The 19,578-nt window shown below is 35.7% G+C and overlaps 1 protein-coding gene across 1 annotated transcript in view; it reads right to left on the bottom strand.

Annotated features, from left to right (window-relative positions):
• Positions 1–14,513, bottom strand: part of LOC117110525 (dynein heavy chain 2, axonemal-like) — a gene marked incomplete in the record, with an annotated part of 51,444 nt that extends 36,931 nt beyond the window's left edge. The window contains 17 exon segments of the mRNA XM_033253271.1: positions 997–1,167; positions 1,822–2,061; positions 2,488–2,644; positions 3,334–3,480; positions 3,869–4,083; positions 4,579–4,761; positions 5,189–5,318; positions 5,848–6,053; positions 7,071–7,178; positions 7,785–7,922; positions 8,377–8,568; positions 9,630–9,868; positions 9,997–10,161; positions 11,431–11,782; positions 12,561–12,697; positions 13,261–13,489; positions 14,357–14,513. Of these exon segments, the coding sequence (XP_033109162.1) occupies positions 997–1,167; positions 1,822–2,061; positions 2,488–2,644; positions 3,334–3,480; positions 3,869–4,083; positions 4,579–4,761; positions 5,189–5,318; positions 5,848–6,053; positions 7,071–7,178; positions 7,785–7,922; positions 8,377–8,568; positions 9,630–9,868; positions 9,997–10,161; positions 11,431–11,782; positions 12,561–12,697; positions 13,261–13,480 (3,000 nt within the window).
• Positions 14,514–19,578: the final 5,065 nt, after the last annotated feature.

The following is a 19,578-nucleotide window of genomic DNA, read 5'->3' as shown; positions in this document are numbered from 1 at the left end:
GGAACTTTCTGGCTAAAAAGGTGATATACAGTATGAGATAATTTTGAAATACTTTAGTTTGATTTTCTTGCTCAGCAAATTGCCAGTGTGGGAGGCACAACACTTTTTTGGCAGTGGTGGTGTGCTCCTCTGATCCCTCATAGATACGTCACTGGGTACGTGGTTGCCTTCAAATCCCAGGATTCTGTATTTGGACCTTGTAAAACACTAGAATTTTTCTAGTGGATTAAAACAAATTTCCTCTCCAAGTCTCATACCAAGTTTTAGTTTATAGTTATAACTAATGACTTCATCATGCCCATTATATGGCCATATCACAAATATTTGTCACATCTATCTTTAAACAAATCAGCAGTGATGTTGTTGGTCTGTGAGTGAGGTGCTTACCTGGATAAACACCCTTCCTCCTCCCTTGCCGAGATCTGCTATAGGCTTACAGTAAACAAGGATATTGTTTATTCACGCAGGGTGTATACAGTCAAGCTAAGGGGATTCCATTATTTGTCTTTTATGCTTGAGAGGTAATTTTCAAAGAAACTTCAGCATTTAGTGTTTTATTCTTGTAAGTATTCATTAAACAGACTAAGGTACCTTCCAGATATTTGAGGAAAACGGTTGGCACATTGGTTGTGGCTTGGACTCCTAACCTTGAGGTCGGGGGTTTGAAACTTGTGTCCTTGGGCAAGGCACTTTATCTACGTTTGTCTCTCTCTACCCAGAAGTATAAATTGGTACCTGGTAGAATGTTGTGCCATTGAATGTACTAGTTTCATGCGCTAAACAAGTAGCGCACGACTAGGGATACTCCCCAGGGAGCAGAGAAGGTTGCATTTTGTGCTGGTTTGCCATTGTATGTTTTCCAGGGACCAGGGGTAATAACGCACAGTGCCTTTGATCATTCACTTTGAAATTGTGCTATATAAATATTTGGGTATTATTATTACTATTACAGTATTATTTATTATTAGTATTATGCTATTGAGGCTTTTAGCATACCTTTGTTCCATCTAGCGTCACTTTAACTCTAAACAAAGGGTTCGGCATACTTTTCCCATCACCGTTGATCGCTCTTGATAGCTCCTGGAGAGACCATTTAACGTTGAGTCTAAAGGCTTCTTCTACCATCCGATCCATCTTCTCTGTGTACCTGTACCAGTGGTTATGTACCTATATGACAAAAGCAAGTAACAGAGCGTGCAATGGTCCCATATCTCCGACAAGTCGCAAGAGCCTCCCAGAAATTGGGATGTCATCAACCACTCTCGCGAGCAAGTAAAATTTTTTTTTTTTAACTACTGTAATGTATTATCAATTGTCTCCCTGATGCAAGCTAGTGAGGGTATCAACCAAGTGCAGCATAGTAAAGATGTGAAACTCTTTAACAGATATCCTGGAAGCAGGTTCTCCCAACTTCTTTATAGAGGCGATTTCCTCTACAGTATATTTCCAGACATCTGAAGTTTAAAATTATCTTACACTGGGTGTAGTCAAGACCAAAATAAAACTTCAATTATCATTTATTTAAATATATCAATAATTCATTTTTTTATGCTTGGTACCACAAGACTCACTGACAATAGACCTTCCCGGAGTGTCAATCAAATCTAACAACTGACCAATCAGAAAAGGGCCAGGAATACGCGCTTGGTATCATGTGTTGTCCCACAAACGCATGTGTTTGCGTATGTTTTTACACTGTCGTTTTTTGGACATTAACAACAATATCCAAGGGGTTGGGCTTAGCGGGAAAAGTCCATTATACACCTCACAACATTTATACAGAGTAGAAAACTCTTTGATGGATGATAAAGAAATACCTACCTCTACTCCATCATTCCTGAAGACCTCATAGGTACGTTTCATTATGTTAACAATACCCTCGTGTATAGCTTGTAGTCGCTTTTGAACATTCACCCGATGTCGTCTTTGTTCATCATCAAACTCCATTCCTTCGTAAACCCGCTTGCTGTCAATACGCACCAGCAGCATCTCACTGATCATCTGACAATTGCGAGATATCGTCAGATTGGCCATCTTGTAGTCATCCACAATCGATTGGACCTAAACCACAAGTAATTATAAATTCAATATTTATTATTCTCTGTTTTATAAACATGTGCTTACTAAATGTGTTATACTGTAATCAACATTGATTAAACAGCAAAACAAGGGTTGGCATGGTGAAAGCCTTCCGGTTGAATGGAGATGGGGATTAGATGAGCATGGTGACAGAGATCAGGTTGACATGGTGACAGGAATCCAGTAAGCATGGGACAAAGATCAGATGGAATGGTGATAGGAATCCCCGGATAGTTTTGGAATTAATTTAGAAAGTAGTGTAATTGCACATGTACCTCATGTTAAGTAAGAAAAAATTAATTTTAAGGCAATGTTTTTTTTAAATTCAACTTGAAATATGGCTGTTTTATTTGGCATGGTATTGAGGTAGGACTTTCAGAGCAGTTCATTTTTGTCATCACACATTACCTTTTGTGAGTGCTGTCGGCTTTCACCGATGTAGAAGTCAGTGATTCCTTTCGTGGCCCAGGTAAGCTTGGTTAGGCCAGGATGTATCTTTTTATCTAGGTGACGTATAAGCTCTTTGAACAGCCCACGCTCTTCCACAGATAACGCTGCTATGATTCTGCATGTAAAACAAATATTTTTTCATGGTAAAATAGTTTTGGACAAATTGTACTACAGATGGACACTTCATACCATAAATAGTTAACGCTAGAAGAATGGTCTGTCTCTTATATTCTTGTGAATAAATATAAAAAGAAAAACTATTGTTTATTATGTTGTGAAGTGCATGAAGGCACAACAACTTGCGCAAGATGAAATATTTCAAATAGTGTATACAAAAATATATTGTATATGGAAGATATCTAATACTGATTATTATATCTAGTGGTTAAAGATGATTGATACATTATTGAAAAATAGAAAAATAAGCATGGTTTTCCTTTTGGACTGAAATTAGTTTGTTAATGTTAAGTACCTAGTTGAATTTTGATGTTTTATTTTGTTTTTTATTGTGTGTACTGAGGGTCCAAATTGGTCAGCTCTGACTAGATGGACCACCCTCACAAAATATTGTTGAAAACACAAAGGAAATTAGAAAGCTCTGCTCCACCCTATCAAATTTTCTTTGACAAGAAACTGTGGTATGGCCATATATAGTCATGATCTGCTTATATATGGTCATAATGTGATGACATCATGACCATATTTAGGCATGTCACATCTTGTGTCAAATAAAATTTGATATTCTGGACAGGGCTTTGGCAATAAAAAAAATATTGTTATTTGTGTTTTCTTGAATGATCTTACCTATTGTAGTCCCTCACTACCAGTAGGACAAACTCTCTCAAGCTCCGTAGTTCCTCTCTCTTGAGGTACACTTCAGATACGTAATGAGGGATCTCAAACATTAAGCGTTCCCAGTAATGTATCTCGTTAAACATTTTCAGAAGTGTTCTGCAAAAGAAAATGTGAACAATTGTAAGATATCAATACAGTATATTATCATAATTATGGATAAGTTAATGTGGTATAAGATAAGGAATATGAGCATGATTTCTCAATCAATCTCAATATATATATCTTTATATATCTATTGTTACGAGTATTTTGCCGTGTTGGCTTATATATATATATATACAGTATATATCAGAAGAAAAGCAAATTTTTTTTGAGTGTATGAGAGAGTGAGGGACAGAGTGAAAGAGGGGTATAGTGAAGAATGAAGAAAATGGCAGAAAAAACAAAAAACAAGGGAGAAAAGATACTATGTCAGGAAAAATGCTCTAATGACTTGAACACAAGTTATTAATTATACTATAAAAATTTCAGTTGAAGTACATACCTGTCAAAGTTGATATCCATCATTCCAATCCTCTCCGTACTACGACACATCAACGGCACTTCCAGTAGCTTCATACAGTCCTTGTCTACGGTTTCTGTCCACTCGTTGAATGTCTTGCGTATGAACTCATCCAATGCGATGCTAAGTTGGGTATACTGAGCCTTTGTCTCAGTTCCAGTGCCGATATGGGGTAGGAAATATGCTTTATCAAGCACCTGACAGAAAATTGGTCATAAATTTTGCATATTAAAAAAAAAACTAATGCATCTACTCTGTTGGTAAGTTCTATCTCATTGTCTCAGTAGTAAACCAAAGAAATAGTTGTATACAGATTGAAACTTAGTGGGACATTTCACAAATGAAAACTTAGCATTTTTATGCTTTTCAAGGTCAGTATTCAAAGAGTTTCAGACGTCAAGAAATTTATATTTATGTTGCATATATCAACATTGTGAGAAGGAATAGGTATACTTCACAGGGAGTTAAGGTAGAAGTTTGCACTTTTTGCTGGTTTGGTAACTTATGGATCTAATGACCTAGGAAAATTATAAAATTTAACATAAGTGCTTCTATTCCTTTAGCCAAATATAAATTATTGCTTCCATTCAACTGAGAATGACAATGATGATGCTCCTATCAAGGAGCAATTGGTTTTAATAACTAATAATGAAATACATAATGAAAGTTGATATTTTCCCTTTTCTACTTACCGCCATTGACCGGTCAATACGACGGCGCAAACACCGAGCCCAGTGCGCCTGACCTCCATATTTGGGCATATTGGGGTTGAGGTATGGATTCTTACGAGTCAGCTCCTTCTTAACACTATTAAGTTCATCATTAAACATGCCATACACCTCCACTGTTTTTTTGTCAATGGTACGCCTGATGGCCTGCAAGAGAAAACAAAAAATTCAACAGGATGGTATCAGACAGGGGACAGTTTCACGTCTAGCTACCTGGTTTTCAAGTTTTCTAGACTGAGGTCACTTTTTAAGTCATTCAAATTGTTGTGGTCCCTTTATGTGCCTCGTTGTGGATGTAACCTACCTCAGATCAACACCAAACTCAGTCCCAAGATGGTTGGGACTGAGGTACAAAAATTTTAAAAATATGACACCTGTCATAGTCTTGAAGGCAGTGTACTTTACCTCCTTTGCTTGAAGATGTTGGAAGGCATCTAGGAGTTCAACCCCCTGTGACACTGTGTTAATAGTCTCAAAAGCAGTGTACTTTCCCTTGCTGAAAGATGTTGGAAAGCATCTAGGAGTTCAACCCCCTGTGATACCATGGTAATAGTTGCAAAAGCAGTGTACTTACTTCCCTTGCTGAAAGATGTTGGAAGGCATCTAGAAGTTCAACCCCTTGTGATACCGTGGTGATAGTCTCAAAAGCAGTGGCAATCACATTCTGGACCATAACCTCAAGATCTTTAATTCCGGCACGGAATCTTTATAAAACAAAATAAATTTCCTGGTTGAAGAAAGTGGAACATGCCTAGTTGGTTCTATCTTGTTAATTAACATCGAAAGAAATTTTTTAAAATTGGGACTTGCCATGCTAAAACCAACATCGGTGACCAAAATAAAAAAATTGACTTTAATATATTCATACTCTCCACATTATAAGCTTAATAATGGTCATATACTGAATCGACATATTATTGCCAAAATTATGAGTAAAAGTATTAAGCTTCTCTGTACTTAAATGTATACAATACTGCCAAAATCTTATGCTAATTATTCAGTTTAACTTTTAGCGAGAGTATGATGGTTTTAGGATTACAATCCTCAATTATTAAAGTATCAAAACTAACATTAAAAGATGACAATTGACTTATAATGCAATTAGTATACTTAGGTTAGATTCATTCAAATATTTCAAGCATTAAGTCTAACCTGCGTATAATAATTTTCCCCTAGTGTACTATGCGCAGCTCTACTAATTGCTTAATAGTTGGACATAGCATTATATCTTACTTGTTGTAATCATCATGCCATGTAGTTGCTTTCACGTCAAGAATTGTGTGCTTCACGTTTCGAAGTATCTGTAAATTCTTTTCAAACGTGCCTTCTATCTCTAACAGACTACGCGTGATCTCTGGTCCACGTTGACCAGCAAAGTATGGCATTGGCGTCTTTGTACCATCTTCACGACGAGCAAAGTTCTTCTGGCATTCACAAACCTAAAAAATGAAATATTTTATGTTAACATTGATTAGGTGGATGTAGTGGGTAAAGCCAAGAAAACATATTTTGAGGATTGAGCAGTTTAACAAAGTAGAAATTTGTGACTACATTAACAAAAAACATAAAAATTTGAAATTAATTTACTCATTTTATAGTTACATACAAACTATTAACTTAAGCATAGAAATTATTGAATTTAAAAAATTTGTACTCTGATTTTCAAACTCGAAATTATTGAATTAAAAAATTTGTACTCTGATTTTCAAACTCGATAATGTTAAAAATAATAATAATAATAGTTACTGGAAGCGTTTATATCATTTTTTGCTGTAAAATTATGGGTTAATGTTTTTTAAACACACTAATATCCAAGTTTATAATCTTCATGTTAACTTCAAAATGAGCAAGTTAATTTCAAAAATGATTTTTGTGATGTAGTTTTGGTATTTTGCATGGGATAATAATCTTTAAGTTCATACTGTACTATTTAAATTAGCAACATACCGTATATATTTGAAATAAAATGCCACACTTTATATTTTTTCTCAAATAAACACCCCCCCCCCGAATAACTGTATTTGAGGCTTGCCAATCCAAAATCAGCCTACTCTCACCAAATTGATACCAAATACTTCAATACAAATTAAAGCCATAATACTTTTACTCATAACTTTGGTAAGTTAGTAAGTCAATCCCCATAAATGACCTATCATTTTAAAGCTTACTGTGGAGAATATGATCATATTAAAAAGTCAATTTTCCTGATTTGGTCATTGAGGCTGGTTTTGGCATGGCAATTAAGTCCCAATTATGGAAGTAACTTCATTCTCACACTTTCTATCAATGTTATAAAATTACGTTTTTTCTAGCCTGGTTAGAATCAGTAAGTCATAGAATAATGCATTTTGTGCGTGTTATATTACAGCTCTTCTTTGGCAATCCTCCTACAAAATTGTCAGTTTTTGTTGAAATGAATCAAATAAAAATGACATGATATTAGTGGTGCATCTTACTTCCAAAAGATCTCGACACCTCTGAATAAATGCCTCTACTTGGGCGAAGATACTGCTCTGGTCGAGCACCCAGCCTTCTTCTGAAAATCGATGGTGCATTGCACGAATCTAAAACAAAATTTTGTGACAGCATATTATATGAGGGGGCAGTTGAAGGATTGTAGTGAGTAAGTTAGACACTTGAATGGCAGCTTTCTGGGGGTATTCAGATCATTAGCGTATGATGCATAACTTGTTTAAGGTTCTGGTATATAAGTAATTAGGACCTTAGTGGAGTAATGTCCCTCCCATGATGCATAGTTTACTTAGGGATGGGGTATGGAGGGGTCATTAACACAACAACTGCGAGCCTAGTTCCATCCTATATGCCAAACCATAAAGGGCGCCACCATAATGAAAATCATTTCTATCAACATGTTATTTTTAGATCATTACTTCCGGGTCCTTCCCTGAACTTCCAGGGGCAGAGTCTAAGTTCTGGTGATTGCTGCCAGCAAGTTTACATGTAATACAGAGCAAAATAGGACGACGGTAAAAAAGAGGCAAAGAATATGTATGAAGCAATAAAAGAAGGGGAAGAGAATAAGAAGAAAATAGAAAGAGAATTTGAGTAAGGCTAGGAAGAGAAAGAGAAAGAAAAGAAAAAGAATTGAAAGCGAATACGAAAAGAAATAAGATGGAAGAGGAAGAGGCTTAGAATTTAGAAATACTTACCGATCGATATGTTTCTTTCCAGCTTTCACAACACCCAATGCATTCTTTCAGACTTTTGGTAGCTGTCACTACATTGCCATCAAACAGCTTTTCTAAGTTAATCTCCTTGCAGCATCTACGGATAATCTCATTGCTTAGCTGTGGATTAAATAGTAAAAATTTATTCTCTTTGCTTAATATTAGCAAGGATAAAGGAGTGAGATAACCTCACTACTTAGCTACAGATAAAAAAAGTAAATTGTATAATTTCATTGGCTAAACATGTATTAAGAAGTAAATTAGATAATCTTATTGGTTAGCTGTAGATTAGATTGGATAATCTGTTAATTAAGGAGTAAATAGACAACATATTGATTAGCTGTGTATTAAAGGAGTAGGACAAAATCATTGTACTTAGCTGTGAATTGAATAAATCAAGTAATCTCATTGCTTCGCTATAAATTAAGGAGCAAATCAGATCTCACTTGTTAATTTAGGCATAATCCAGATAGTCTCATTTAAACTGTGGATTAAGTTGTAAATCGGATAATCCTGTTGCTTAATTTGGTTGATGAAGTATGTCAAATCCTATTGCTTTGATAGAATTTCTCACCTTTCTGAAAAGCCCTGTTAATCTCTCCCTGCTTTTGTAGTAGTCAGAGTTGACCCAGATCATGCGCACCTTATTGATGAGTTTTGGAAGAAGTGGAGGAATATCAGCAGGCCTAGCCTTAGCAAGCTCTTCACAATCAGCAGACAAAGTGGACAGGAACTTCAGGTTGCTCTGCGCCTTGGCTGACCCATCCTAAGACAATTTTCAAATTATGAATCTCCAAAATACAAACTCTCTATTTTACTAAGAAGACTTTTGGCAATGATGTCATTATGAACAGTCTATTATAACAACCAAAACATTTAAAATTGCATGTGTAAAAAAAAAAAACCCATTTATAGACAGAAACTTCCTTCAAAGCAAGAAATATCAATTTTTCCAAGATATATTCCAATCAGAGCATGCTTGTTAGAGGTAGCACATAACCAGGTATGGAGTGATACAGACCAGGTGATACTGGGCGACTCACTGAGTGAATGGAAACTGCTTTCCACCTGTTGGTAGTGCTGTTCAAAGTGGTATGGTTAATAATTGTAGTAAACAAATTAATGATAAATACAAAGGGAATATTGTTTCACCTTTTAATGGTCTTGTATTTATCAAAAAATCATAAAACGATTACATGACAGTACTGTAAGACATTTCTGACTACTGTACAGTAATATTCTGCTGCAGAAAACAGTAAAATCAAAGTCATATTTTGTAGCCAAGATACCCTGGGAGTTTGGTTCCTGTCTGTGCAATGCTTAGCCCTATGTACAGCACACTGTAGGCCTAAAGCCTGATCACTGAGAAACTATACAAAAATTCCTGAATGTCAAATGTTCCTCAATTACGGATTTTGCTCAGGTAGGAGGGTTTTTTTTTTCTTACACCTACCTTACTAGGATCAGCATTGCCTAGGAGGTGCACACAGCAGAGCCTGAGGCGGAAACTATTGGAGCCCAGCATTCCACATTGTGTGTATAGTATCTGTGCATACATGGCTACATACAGAGAGTGATGCCAACCCAAGTACAGATCATTTAATATAACTGTTTTTTCTGGTTCTTAAGCTATCACTATGTCTTTTCTGTCATATTTTGACATCTTGTGGAGGGGCGCCATGAGCGTTTTCCCTTAAACTGATACCGGAGCTTTATAAGTTTACACTATTATTATTATGCAGTTGGGAGATGTGATCGTATTCAGTTCAGTTGCTCCAAGAGTGGAGCTTGATATCTGCTATGGGAGCAGTGCAATGGCTACAATACCTGAATAAGCTTGGAGAGCTTTCTGAATGGAGTCACATACGAGGATTTAGACTGCTCAAGGATTGCCTGGATCTGAATCACGCCTTGCTTCTGCAACTGTTCACTAATACCGGACAGATCAATGCAACGATTATTCCAGAACTCAATCTCTTCCAATGGACCAGCATTTTCTGAGGTCTCAATTGCATCCTGGGAGGCCAACACCTCTTTGATTTGTCTTGTCCAATGCACCATCGCAGCTGCAAATGAACAATGATGGTTATCGTCAGATTTTTGTCGGAAAAGGTTATTATACTGCATGGAGACTGCTAATCTGCTGTTTGCATAGATTATTAAAAACATTAATGATTTCTAAAGGAAAACCTACTTTCAAGTCTCTGTACAAGTTCTTTATCTTTGGCAGCTTTGACAATCTCCATGCTAAGACCTTCATTTGGAATATACAATACGGTGTGGCCCTGCATCTTGTAATGCGTGTCCGTCACACTGGCCATGAAACGGTGAAGCTGAGCTGAGAAATCATTTCTAATACCTGTTTATAAAGTGTAAAGGTCAAACATGAAGAAGCAAGCAGGCACGTAAAGACTAATTTAAGGTCCAGATGAATGTTAGTTTTAGGTCATTTTTTTGATTTTATTCTCAGTCTGTTACTTTATTCTCTACTTTATTTTCGCTTTTATGTTTATGCGCTGCAACATTATTACTGTTATTAGAATTATTATTTTCATTGGTAATAATTACATTGAATTTTTAAAGGCCATTATGTCAAGGTAGGTGCCAACTAAGGCCTTGTACAGTACAACTCAGAATCAAAATTGGTACTGTTTATACTGGGAATTCCGGGTAATTCAAAGCCAAATGCGAGTGAGCCTGGAATGTTTGGCAACCAAATCATACTGTTTTCACTTTGGAACCCTAGTTTGGACCCTTACCTACAGTTTGAATAACAGGAGCTTACATATCACTATACAAACCGACGACTGCCACAAGAGTTGATTACCAAAACTAACATTAAATGATGGCGATTGACTTATAAAGCAACTACTATAGTAGAATGCTTATCTATATATGAGACCAAATTATTATACTTTAGGTTAGATTAATGCATTCAAACCAGGTCTCGTACTCTCAAAAGCTTAGATAAGAGTATATTGGCCCTAACGGCTGCCCATACAGAAAAGGTCTATTAATCAATTAGCAAAAAAATCAATCAATCAGCTGGGTATTCCTAGAGCTCCTCATCAGAACGAAAAAAGATCTATTAATCAAGCAGCCGAGTGTTCTAGAGCTTCTCATCGGAGCTAATAATAATAAAAATAATTGGCCCTAATGGCAGTAATGTACAGTCCTTGCTGACACATGTTGCAGGTGTATGGGGGACCCTGGGGTCCAACTTAAAAAAAGGGCCATGAACATTTGTTGGAATCACCTCTAGTTTATATATAACAACAACAACAATAAAAATAAGAAGTGAGGTTTAGCCGAGTGTTTCTAGAGCTTCTCATCGGAGCTAATAATAATAATAAAAATAATCGGAGCGAATAATAATAATAAAAATAATTGGCCCTAACAACCGCCAATTTAAAAAAAGATCTATTAAGCAAGCAGCACAAAAAAGATCTATTAATCAATTAGCCGAGTATTCCTACAGCTCCTCATCAGAGCTGAAAATACCTTCGGACCTTGGAGGCCCTCAAGAATTTTTAGCAAGCATTAATCTCACCTTGGTATAATAATTCCCACTAGTGTATTATAAGCAACTCTACTAATTGCTTATTAAAATAATTGCAGGAAAGGATACTGTCGGGCCAGGACGTGTTTTCCAAGAAAAGTGGAGCATATATACTTTGCATCAGCCTCAGCAAGCTGTCAATATGCCCTGGCTTCACTGTACCATACTGAATGGACTTCATAATGTTAGCAGCATTTAACTCCACTCCACTTTCCTGTTTAATAAAGTACGCCATATCCTCTGTAAGATTTGGGGGCACCTGGTGGTCTAAGCACAGCCCTATTTGTGGGTCAACATACACAACTAAAAGACGGGTGTGCGACGATGAGCTGAAGAAGCTGTCTATTGTTTCATAGTGTTGCTCTGTCCATAGGTCTTCTTTAAGAGTTTGTAATGTGGCTCTTTCTTTAACATACCTCCTCTGAAAAAAAAAAAAAAATCATAAATGCTACTGGATCAAATAACAATTATCCTCATCATCACCACCCAGTGGATTTCCGACAGGGAATCCAAGGTCCCCGACGGGAGGTGGGAGGATCGATGTCCCCGACGGTAAAAAAGTGGGTGTGGTTGGGCATCACTAAAACCTTTCGAAAGTGGTCCGGGGATATAGCCTCCCGAAAATATGACAATTTAGGGGTTTCAAAGGCTAATTTAATAAATTTTAGAGTCTATTAACTTTTTTTTTCTCAGTGAAAATTGTGGTTTTTCTCCCTCACGGGAGGGGCGCCAGCCTTCCCCGACGGGGGGTAGTCCCCCTAGCGCAGCCACTGTCACCACAACCCGCAATACTAAAACATAGAATAATCTACTACAGTAAATTTATATAATGTAATTCAATATTAAAAGATATCACATATCAAAGTGGCATACCACTGGTAAATATTATTCTGTGTGTGTAATACAAACAGCAGTTAAAATGATCCATATGCTGATATCCTTAAGGAAAGCATAAGTGGGTCTGGTCAGTGGAAGCCCCGGAATCTATGACAATTTAGGGATTTTAAAGGCTTATTTATTCGATACTAGAGCATCAATCAGTAAAATCATACTAGAGCAACAACCAGTAAAATCTTTTTTCCCTCCCAAACCACATGTTTTTTTTCCCTTCCCGACATGCCCCCCCCCCCCCCCATCTCCAGTGCAGGCTGCTCACTGTCCCCACGCCTGGCTTACTTTAATTCATCATGAGTACTTACAAAATCAACAGGTTGAGATGTTGGTTCTGGGGGAGCTACAGATGTGGGTCTGCTAGTTCTTTGACTCATGGGGCCATTTGAAAGTCCAAGAGAATTCATAGCCAGAGTATCATCTTCTGAAACTCCATTCACATTACCTAGAGTAGCATAAAATATTAACAAATCCAAAACATAAAAAATGTATGACAACATTGTACCATCTACGGAAATTTTGAAAAATATGTGTTAATCCGAGCACACACACTGTCAGCTGACTAATCCACTTTTTACCAAGTACTTAATAATGTGATGATTTCTGTTTTTCTCTTTTTTTGTGGCATTGAAAAAAATTCTATTTTGAGAAAAGAGCAACTATCAGATCATAACATGTTCCTAAGGAAGGAAGCTGATAGTTTTTTCCTTGGCAAAGTATAAATGTATCATGCAAGATTTTACACACTGCTTCAACTACATGTATAAGCGAAATTGATATTTGAATGAATGCCTATAATTATGCATGAGTAGTCAAAGTTTTATTGGAATATTATTCTGTGCATCACATTGCACATACCGGTAATAGCACTGTAACGTTTAATTGCCTTAAAAGTATGCTATTAAATTCTCTGTCAATGAAGCAAAAAAGCCCAAAGATATTGGATGGAGTGATATTAAATCCACTTAAGTAAATTTTTTGTGGAACACACTAAAATAGGTAACATACTGGTACCTGACATTGCACTTAACCTACTGACTTCAGAGCCAGTCTCAATTTTCATAGCATCTGGGCTGTCCCCATTCTTTCCGGGTAATCCATTCTCCAAAGGAGGATGCGGTGTACCACTGGTGGTACTTAAATGTGTATCTGGTTGTGGTGTTGCTCCACTTGCGTCCTGCTCTGCAGCAGCTATCGGAGTGGCTGCCTTTGATCCTTCCAATGACATTGCACAAATCTATTTAGTAATAGAAAATAAATATTTGATAAAATGTCACAGCATGCGCAAGGGCTTCTAAACTGTTTTTGATCCAGAAATTTGGGCCCGATCTTCCTGGGCCTGATCGCCTTTGGGCCTGATCTAGGCATGTTACAAATTGTGATGCCAATTACGACTTTGCGCACCTTTTCTCTTAAAATTTGAACATATCTTTTAGAAATCCTCCTCCCAATTAAAAAAACTTAACACTATGGGACTCTACGTAACTATTCTATAGGCCTGAGTAGCAAGGCCAGCCTAGGCCTAATAACACTATGTCAATATTTTTTAAACCAGGCTCCCTACCTCAAAAAGGAAACAAAGAACCTTATGCCTAGCCTTTATTATTATTACATCTATTCTTAAATATCTAATCTATAATTTGCCAAATTTTTGATCATGTTTTGTTAGCTAGGCTAGCTTAAATATATGAACTCGGAACATAACAATAGGTCTAGGCACACTCCATGACACAGATCGATGTTACACTGGCCCTAGAGACGTAGCTAGGCCTAGTTAGGCTCTATGTTTATGCTAGTCTAGGATTGTTTACATCCAAAGTTCACAAAAAAAAAAAAAAAGCCCAGGGCTTTAATTCGAGATTTCACGGTATAAGGCCTTAAGGCCTACAGTCCCTACTAGGGCCTAGGCTAGTTACAGTAGGCCTGGCCTTAGCATAGCCTATCTACTACAACAAAGGAGTCTAGGCCTAGCCAAGCTAGCTAGGCGAGGCTTAGTCTAGGCCCAGGCCTAGGCCTAGTATAATAATAACCTAGGCCCCCTAGCTAGCCTAGGCCTACACATTATTTTTTAATCCAGGCCTAACCTCAGAAAGAAAACACAAACCTTTTTTATACTTTACATCAATTGATTCACAATTTATAATTTGCCAAATTTTTGATCATGTTTTATTAACTTGAAATGAACTTGGAACATATTTATGATTGCAAAACACAGCAACTCTTCCCTAGCAACAGCACGCTGTGTGTTGTGTCTTTGGTTGTGTTCTTACGTCCTACAGGATGAACGAATGATGGGAAGGTTAGTCACGCATCAATGACTCCCAAACTCCAACAGTCGATCATGTTCTCAATGTTTTTCCAAACAGTCTAGCCTAGTCTCTAAATTTACTCGTGATTTTGACTGTTAAAGCTTTGGTCCCTACAGTAAATGACAAACGTTTAACCACAATTCGGAGTCGTACATTTTGTGTATGTCAGCGGCGATGTTGTTGCATGGGCATGACATACATAGGAGTTTGTGAACATGAGTCATCATCATCATCATCATATCATCATCATTATCTCATCATTCAATAATAGGCCTATATGCATAAACCACAGTAGTACATCTTTTCTACTGCTTTATTGCATTAGTAAGTTAATTAGCTGACTTTGCACGGGTTTGGTTCTATGCAAGCTTTATATTCAGGGGGGACGTTTTTGACTATTGTGGAGAGTCGCTTACCGTGCGCTTCGTAACTGAAAAGAAAGGCGCTATACAAGTAACAAGTAACAAGTAAGTACATCGTTGGATAGTCAGTCAAGTTTTTTAGTGTTTATTTCAAAAAAATACTTTTCAGAGTGTCTGATATTAATATGAATTAACATTTTGCGTTTTTGTGTGTCATAAATTTAATTCATAAAAAAGGTGACCATCATGATTTGAATAATTGGCGACCGATTACTCAATTATGATTATAAAATTGCTACATTTGTACTGACAAAAAGACTGCAATTAGTTATTAAATCAATTATTAATAATGATCAAAAAGGTTACGTAAATGGCAGGTTTGGGGGCGAAAACATACGATTAACAGAAGATATAATCAATTACATGGATAATGAACAATTAGAAGGAACCACCTAAAGCCTCGATTTCAAGAAGGCTTTTGATACGGTTAACAAAACTTTTTTAATAGCAACCTTAGGTAAATTCAACTTCGGAGACTCTTTTATAAAATGGGTAAAAACAATATGTAAAAATACAGATATTCACTAATTCTGGCTCAGGGTGTCAGAAAGCTTCACTATGAAACAAGGTATAAGGCAAGGCTGCCCTCTATCAGCACTCCTCTTCATACTCGTTGCCGAGATACTTCGCAACGAAAATAAGAACAACTGAAACAATTAAGGGTATTGATATCCCTTCTGGTACAGACAATGATGAAAGTGTTAAAATAGCACAATTGGCAGATGACACGGTATTATTTCTGAAAACACAGAAAGTATCACCAAAAACATTGAGGTGATTGAACAAGTTGTTAAAATGTCTGGTTTACAATTAAATAAAGGGAAAACAAATGCCTTGTGGTTAGGCAGATTAAAAGACTGTAAAAGTAAACCAGGTAATATATCGTGGACAACAAGACCGATTAAAATTCTTGGTATTCATGTAGGTCATGACAAGGACTTCTGTTACAAAAAGAATTGGAAAGAAAAAGTTGAATCACTGAAAAAAGTATTAACTACGGAACATGGGAGAAAAGAAATCTAACAGTTTTTGGTAGAATAACGATCATTAAAACTCTTGCATTATCAAAGCTTATTTATAATGCTAGAATTCTTGAGGTACCAGAAAGTATTATCAAAGATGTTGAAAAAATTATTTTTAAGTTCATTTGGAAAAATAAAAAAAGATAAAATAAAAAGAAGTACCACGGAGATTACGAACATGGGGGTCTAAGAGTGACTGATTTTAAGTGGCAAGTAATGTCTTTTAAAGTTAAGTGGTTTAAACGTTTACACGATAACGAGAATGCGAAATGGAAATTCCTGCCATTAAAATATTTTGAGAAAATTGGACCAACTTGCCTTATCTCAAATTTTACAAAATTACATACATGTATTAAAATACCCCCCCCCCCTTCTATATTTCTATTTTAAAGGCAATGTCACATGTCAATGATATGCAGTTTTTATATCCCAAATGTTTCAGTGATATTGCTGAACAATTTTTCTGGGGAAACAAATTTGTGTGTATAAATAATAACTGTATACTACCGGAATTGGATAAATTCAGGAATGTTAAAGGTTAAAGACATCATAAAAAAAACAATGTTCTCCCATCTCTTGAGCTTAGAAATAAACTGAATGCCAAACATAACTGGATGTCAGAATATTCATGTTTGTTAAAAGCCATTCCTAAAGAGTGGAAGAGTGTATTAACAAAAAATGTAGTAAGTAAAAAGGATATGCCCAAGCATACAAGTATTAGAAACCCCATTCTAAAAATGACAACAAATCAAATTTATTGTTTGTTACTAAAGAGTACTGCGAAGCCTCCTGTTCAAACCCAACGGAAATGGGAAATTTTGCTGAAGACTGAAAACAGAGACTGGATACACACATGGCGCAGTAAACTCAAAAATAATAAGGATAATGCAATTAGGCAATTGAACTTTAAGTTACTTCACATGATTGTACTTACAAGAAAATTATTATTTAAATATAAGATTGTTAAGGATAATCGGTGTATTGAATGCAATGTACTGGATGATGAATTACATTATTTTTTTGAATGTAAAGAAGCAAGAGTAATGTGGAATTTTATTAATTATAGATTCAAATTACAAACACCACTGTCCTTTCATAAAATTGTACTAGGTACAGGCAACAGATTCTTAGATGATATCTGTAGTCTTGGAGCATTCTGTATATACAAGGCTCGAACGTTAAAGCACATGGTAAATGGAAGCTTAATTCCACTGCCACCTTATTTTCAATAGAGTATTATAACAGAAAGTTATTAAATAAAATTTAAAATGTAAAAAAAAAAAAAATTAAAATGGCATTATGGAGTTATGTGTATATAGATAACTTCTTCATTTATAGGCCCCAATATGCTTATTGTGTAAGTGTGGGTATTGCACATATAGGTATGTGTATGCGAATATTAACGTGAGTGTGGTTGTATGTTGGTATGTTGACATATGCCTAGGATTTCTGATCAATATTTGATTAATGTAAGCTACTTGTCATCCTGACATGTATGCGAGTACAAAGTATATGTATGTATGTATATTATTTATATTAAAAAAAGGTTAGTAGAATATAATGGGAAAAATATACATATAAAAGGAACGCATTGAAAACATATATTTAAATGTCGTACGTTACTATGAAATTAATTAAAGAAATAATAGTTAGCCATCACGATGGATTGACCCATTTTAAAGAAAAGTGATTTTTATCTCTGTAAATACTCATATTGGATATTTTCACAGTACCACATAAAACCTATTAATTGTAAATTATTTAATGATGAAATGTGAGAAGAAATAAAAGTGGGATAACCCCACAAAAGACAAAAAAAAAACACAAAAAAAAAAAAACATTTTTCGATATCGCTTTTAAGGCAATCGCTTTTTAACCTATCTTCTTATTAGGTAATCGGAAATTCACATAACTCCGGTGTGCATCTTAATTAGGTAATCGGAAATTCACATAACTCCGGTGTGCATCTTAATTAAAATTTTTTGTAAGCCTTTATCTATTTATTTATTTATTTATTTTTAATCACTGGCTAAAGAATAATTTTTTTTATGAATGAATTTCCTAACTTGAATATAATATTGAAATTTTGGTAAATTCTCGTAGGCCCCTATGCTTTTTTTTCTTGTGGTTATTGCCCTGTTTGTGTGTTTTCTTTTTTGTATATTACAACTTTTTTGTATCGAATTGTATTTAGCGCTGATATTTGGATATTGTAAATTTAAATTAATCTTACTGATAGCTTGGTACAGTATATAAATAATTTATAGACTTGTAGGCCTATATATTGAAATTTGATTGCAGTAAATTGTCTTGTTTGCTTTTTTTTGTATTTATTTTTGAATATTAATTGTAACTATATTGTATTTGCCCATTGTAATTGGTATATTGCCAATTTAAATCTATGCCTCAATTATTGATATGTAGGCCTAGTCTATACAGTACTAACTTATTAATATTATTGTAAAATTTTATTGCCATTTTGCCAAATTAATGTCTCAATGATTTGTATATAGGCCTACTCATTTATTAATCTTATTCTGATTTATTAATTTTGTACATTCAAATTGTAATTCAGCTTGTGCTGCTATTTTTTGAATTTTATATGTGATTGTTTTTTTTTTTTATATATATAAAAGATACCAAGATATAGTTGGCTTAATTATTGTCTTCAGCAATATTCCTGTCTCAAGAATAGGCTGTTCGTTTATCTTTTTATAGAAATGCCTTAATTTAGCAATTATTTGTTTTAAAACCCTAGGTCACCTGAGCATTAGAGGAATCCCACATGTAATGGCGGATTCAAGGGGAACCCCACCGGCCCGGGCCCCGTAAAACAGTTCTAAACTATTTTAAAAGAATAGAGAAAAGGAGGGGAAAAAATGAAAATTATATTCAAATTCTGAGAGTGCCATTTCCAGCCATCTAGAGGCAACATAATCTTATTTTTTTCTTACCTCAGCCCCACCATGGTTGGTTGTCTGTCTATGAACGTCCATTCTGCCCCGACCCCTTCTATTTCGAATTTCTAGATCCAACACTACAAAGACCTCCATCTGTGCGAAGATCAGGGAAAATCCTGGATAGGAGTGGGTGATTGCCGACTTCCAGGTTCATTGGTGGAGAGGGGTCCATTTGTGACTGTGGGTTAAAACTAGAGCAGGGAATTGTAAAGAGGGACTTGTTGTTTTCTCCCTGGTTGGATTAACGAAATATTGGCATTAAAACGAGAGGCAATCAGGGACGTATCTGTGAGAGCCGCGGCTCCCCCCCCCCCCCCTCTTTGTACACAGTGTTAAAATTTTAAAGCTTATTCTTGAGCCAATAAAAATCCTTTCCAGGGATCACTCAAAATGAATACTTCTAAAACATGTAAATATGCATCAGTACACGTTATACATAGGCTAATAGAACACATAGGCCTAAGCGTGATTTAAAAAAAAAATCTTAAATCCATAAATCTCAGGCCAGGTCTTTTAAGATAGAAATGCGATACTGTTGTTCAATTTCGTTTTTATCCTTTTGTAAGTTTCTTTAAATGTTTGTTTAATAATACTGCTACTAATAGTAATAATA

Source organism: Anneissia japonica, unplaced genomic scaffold (assembly GCF_011630105.1).
Source record: "Anneissia japonica isolate Jap-2015-1 unplaced genomic scaffold, ASM1163010v1 scaffold3434_len466720_cov178, whole genome shotgun sequence".
Classification (NCBI taxonomy): Eukaryota; Metazoa; Echinodermata; class Crinoidea; order Comatulida; family Comatulidae; genus Anneissia; species Anneissia japonica.
The sequence above is the reverse complement of the archived record's forward strand: the minus strand, read 5'-3'. Positions and strand labels throughout refer to the sequence as shown.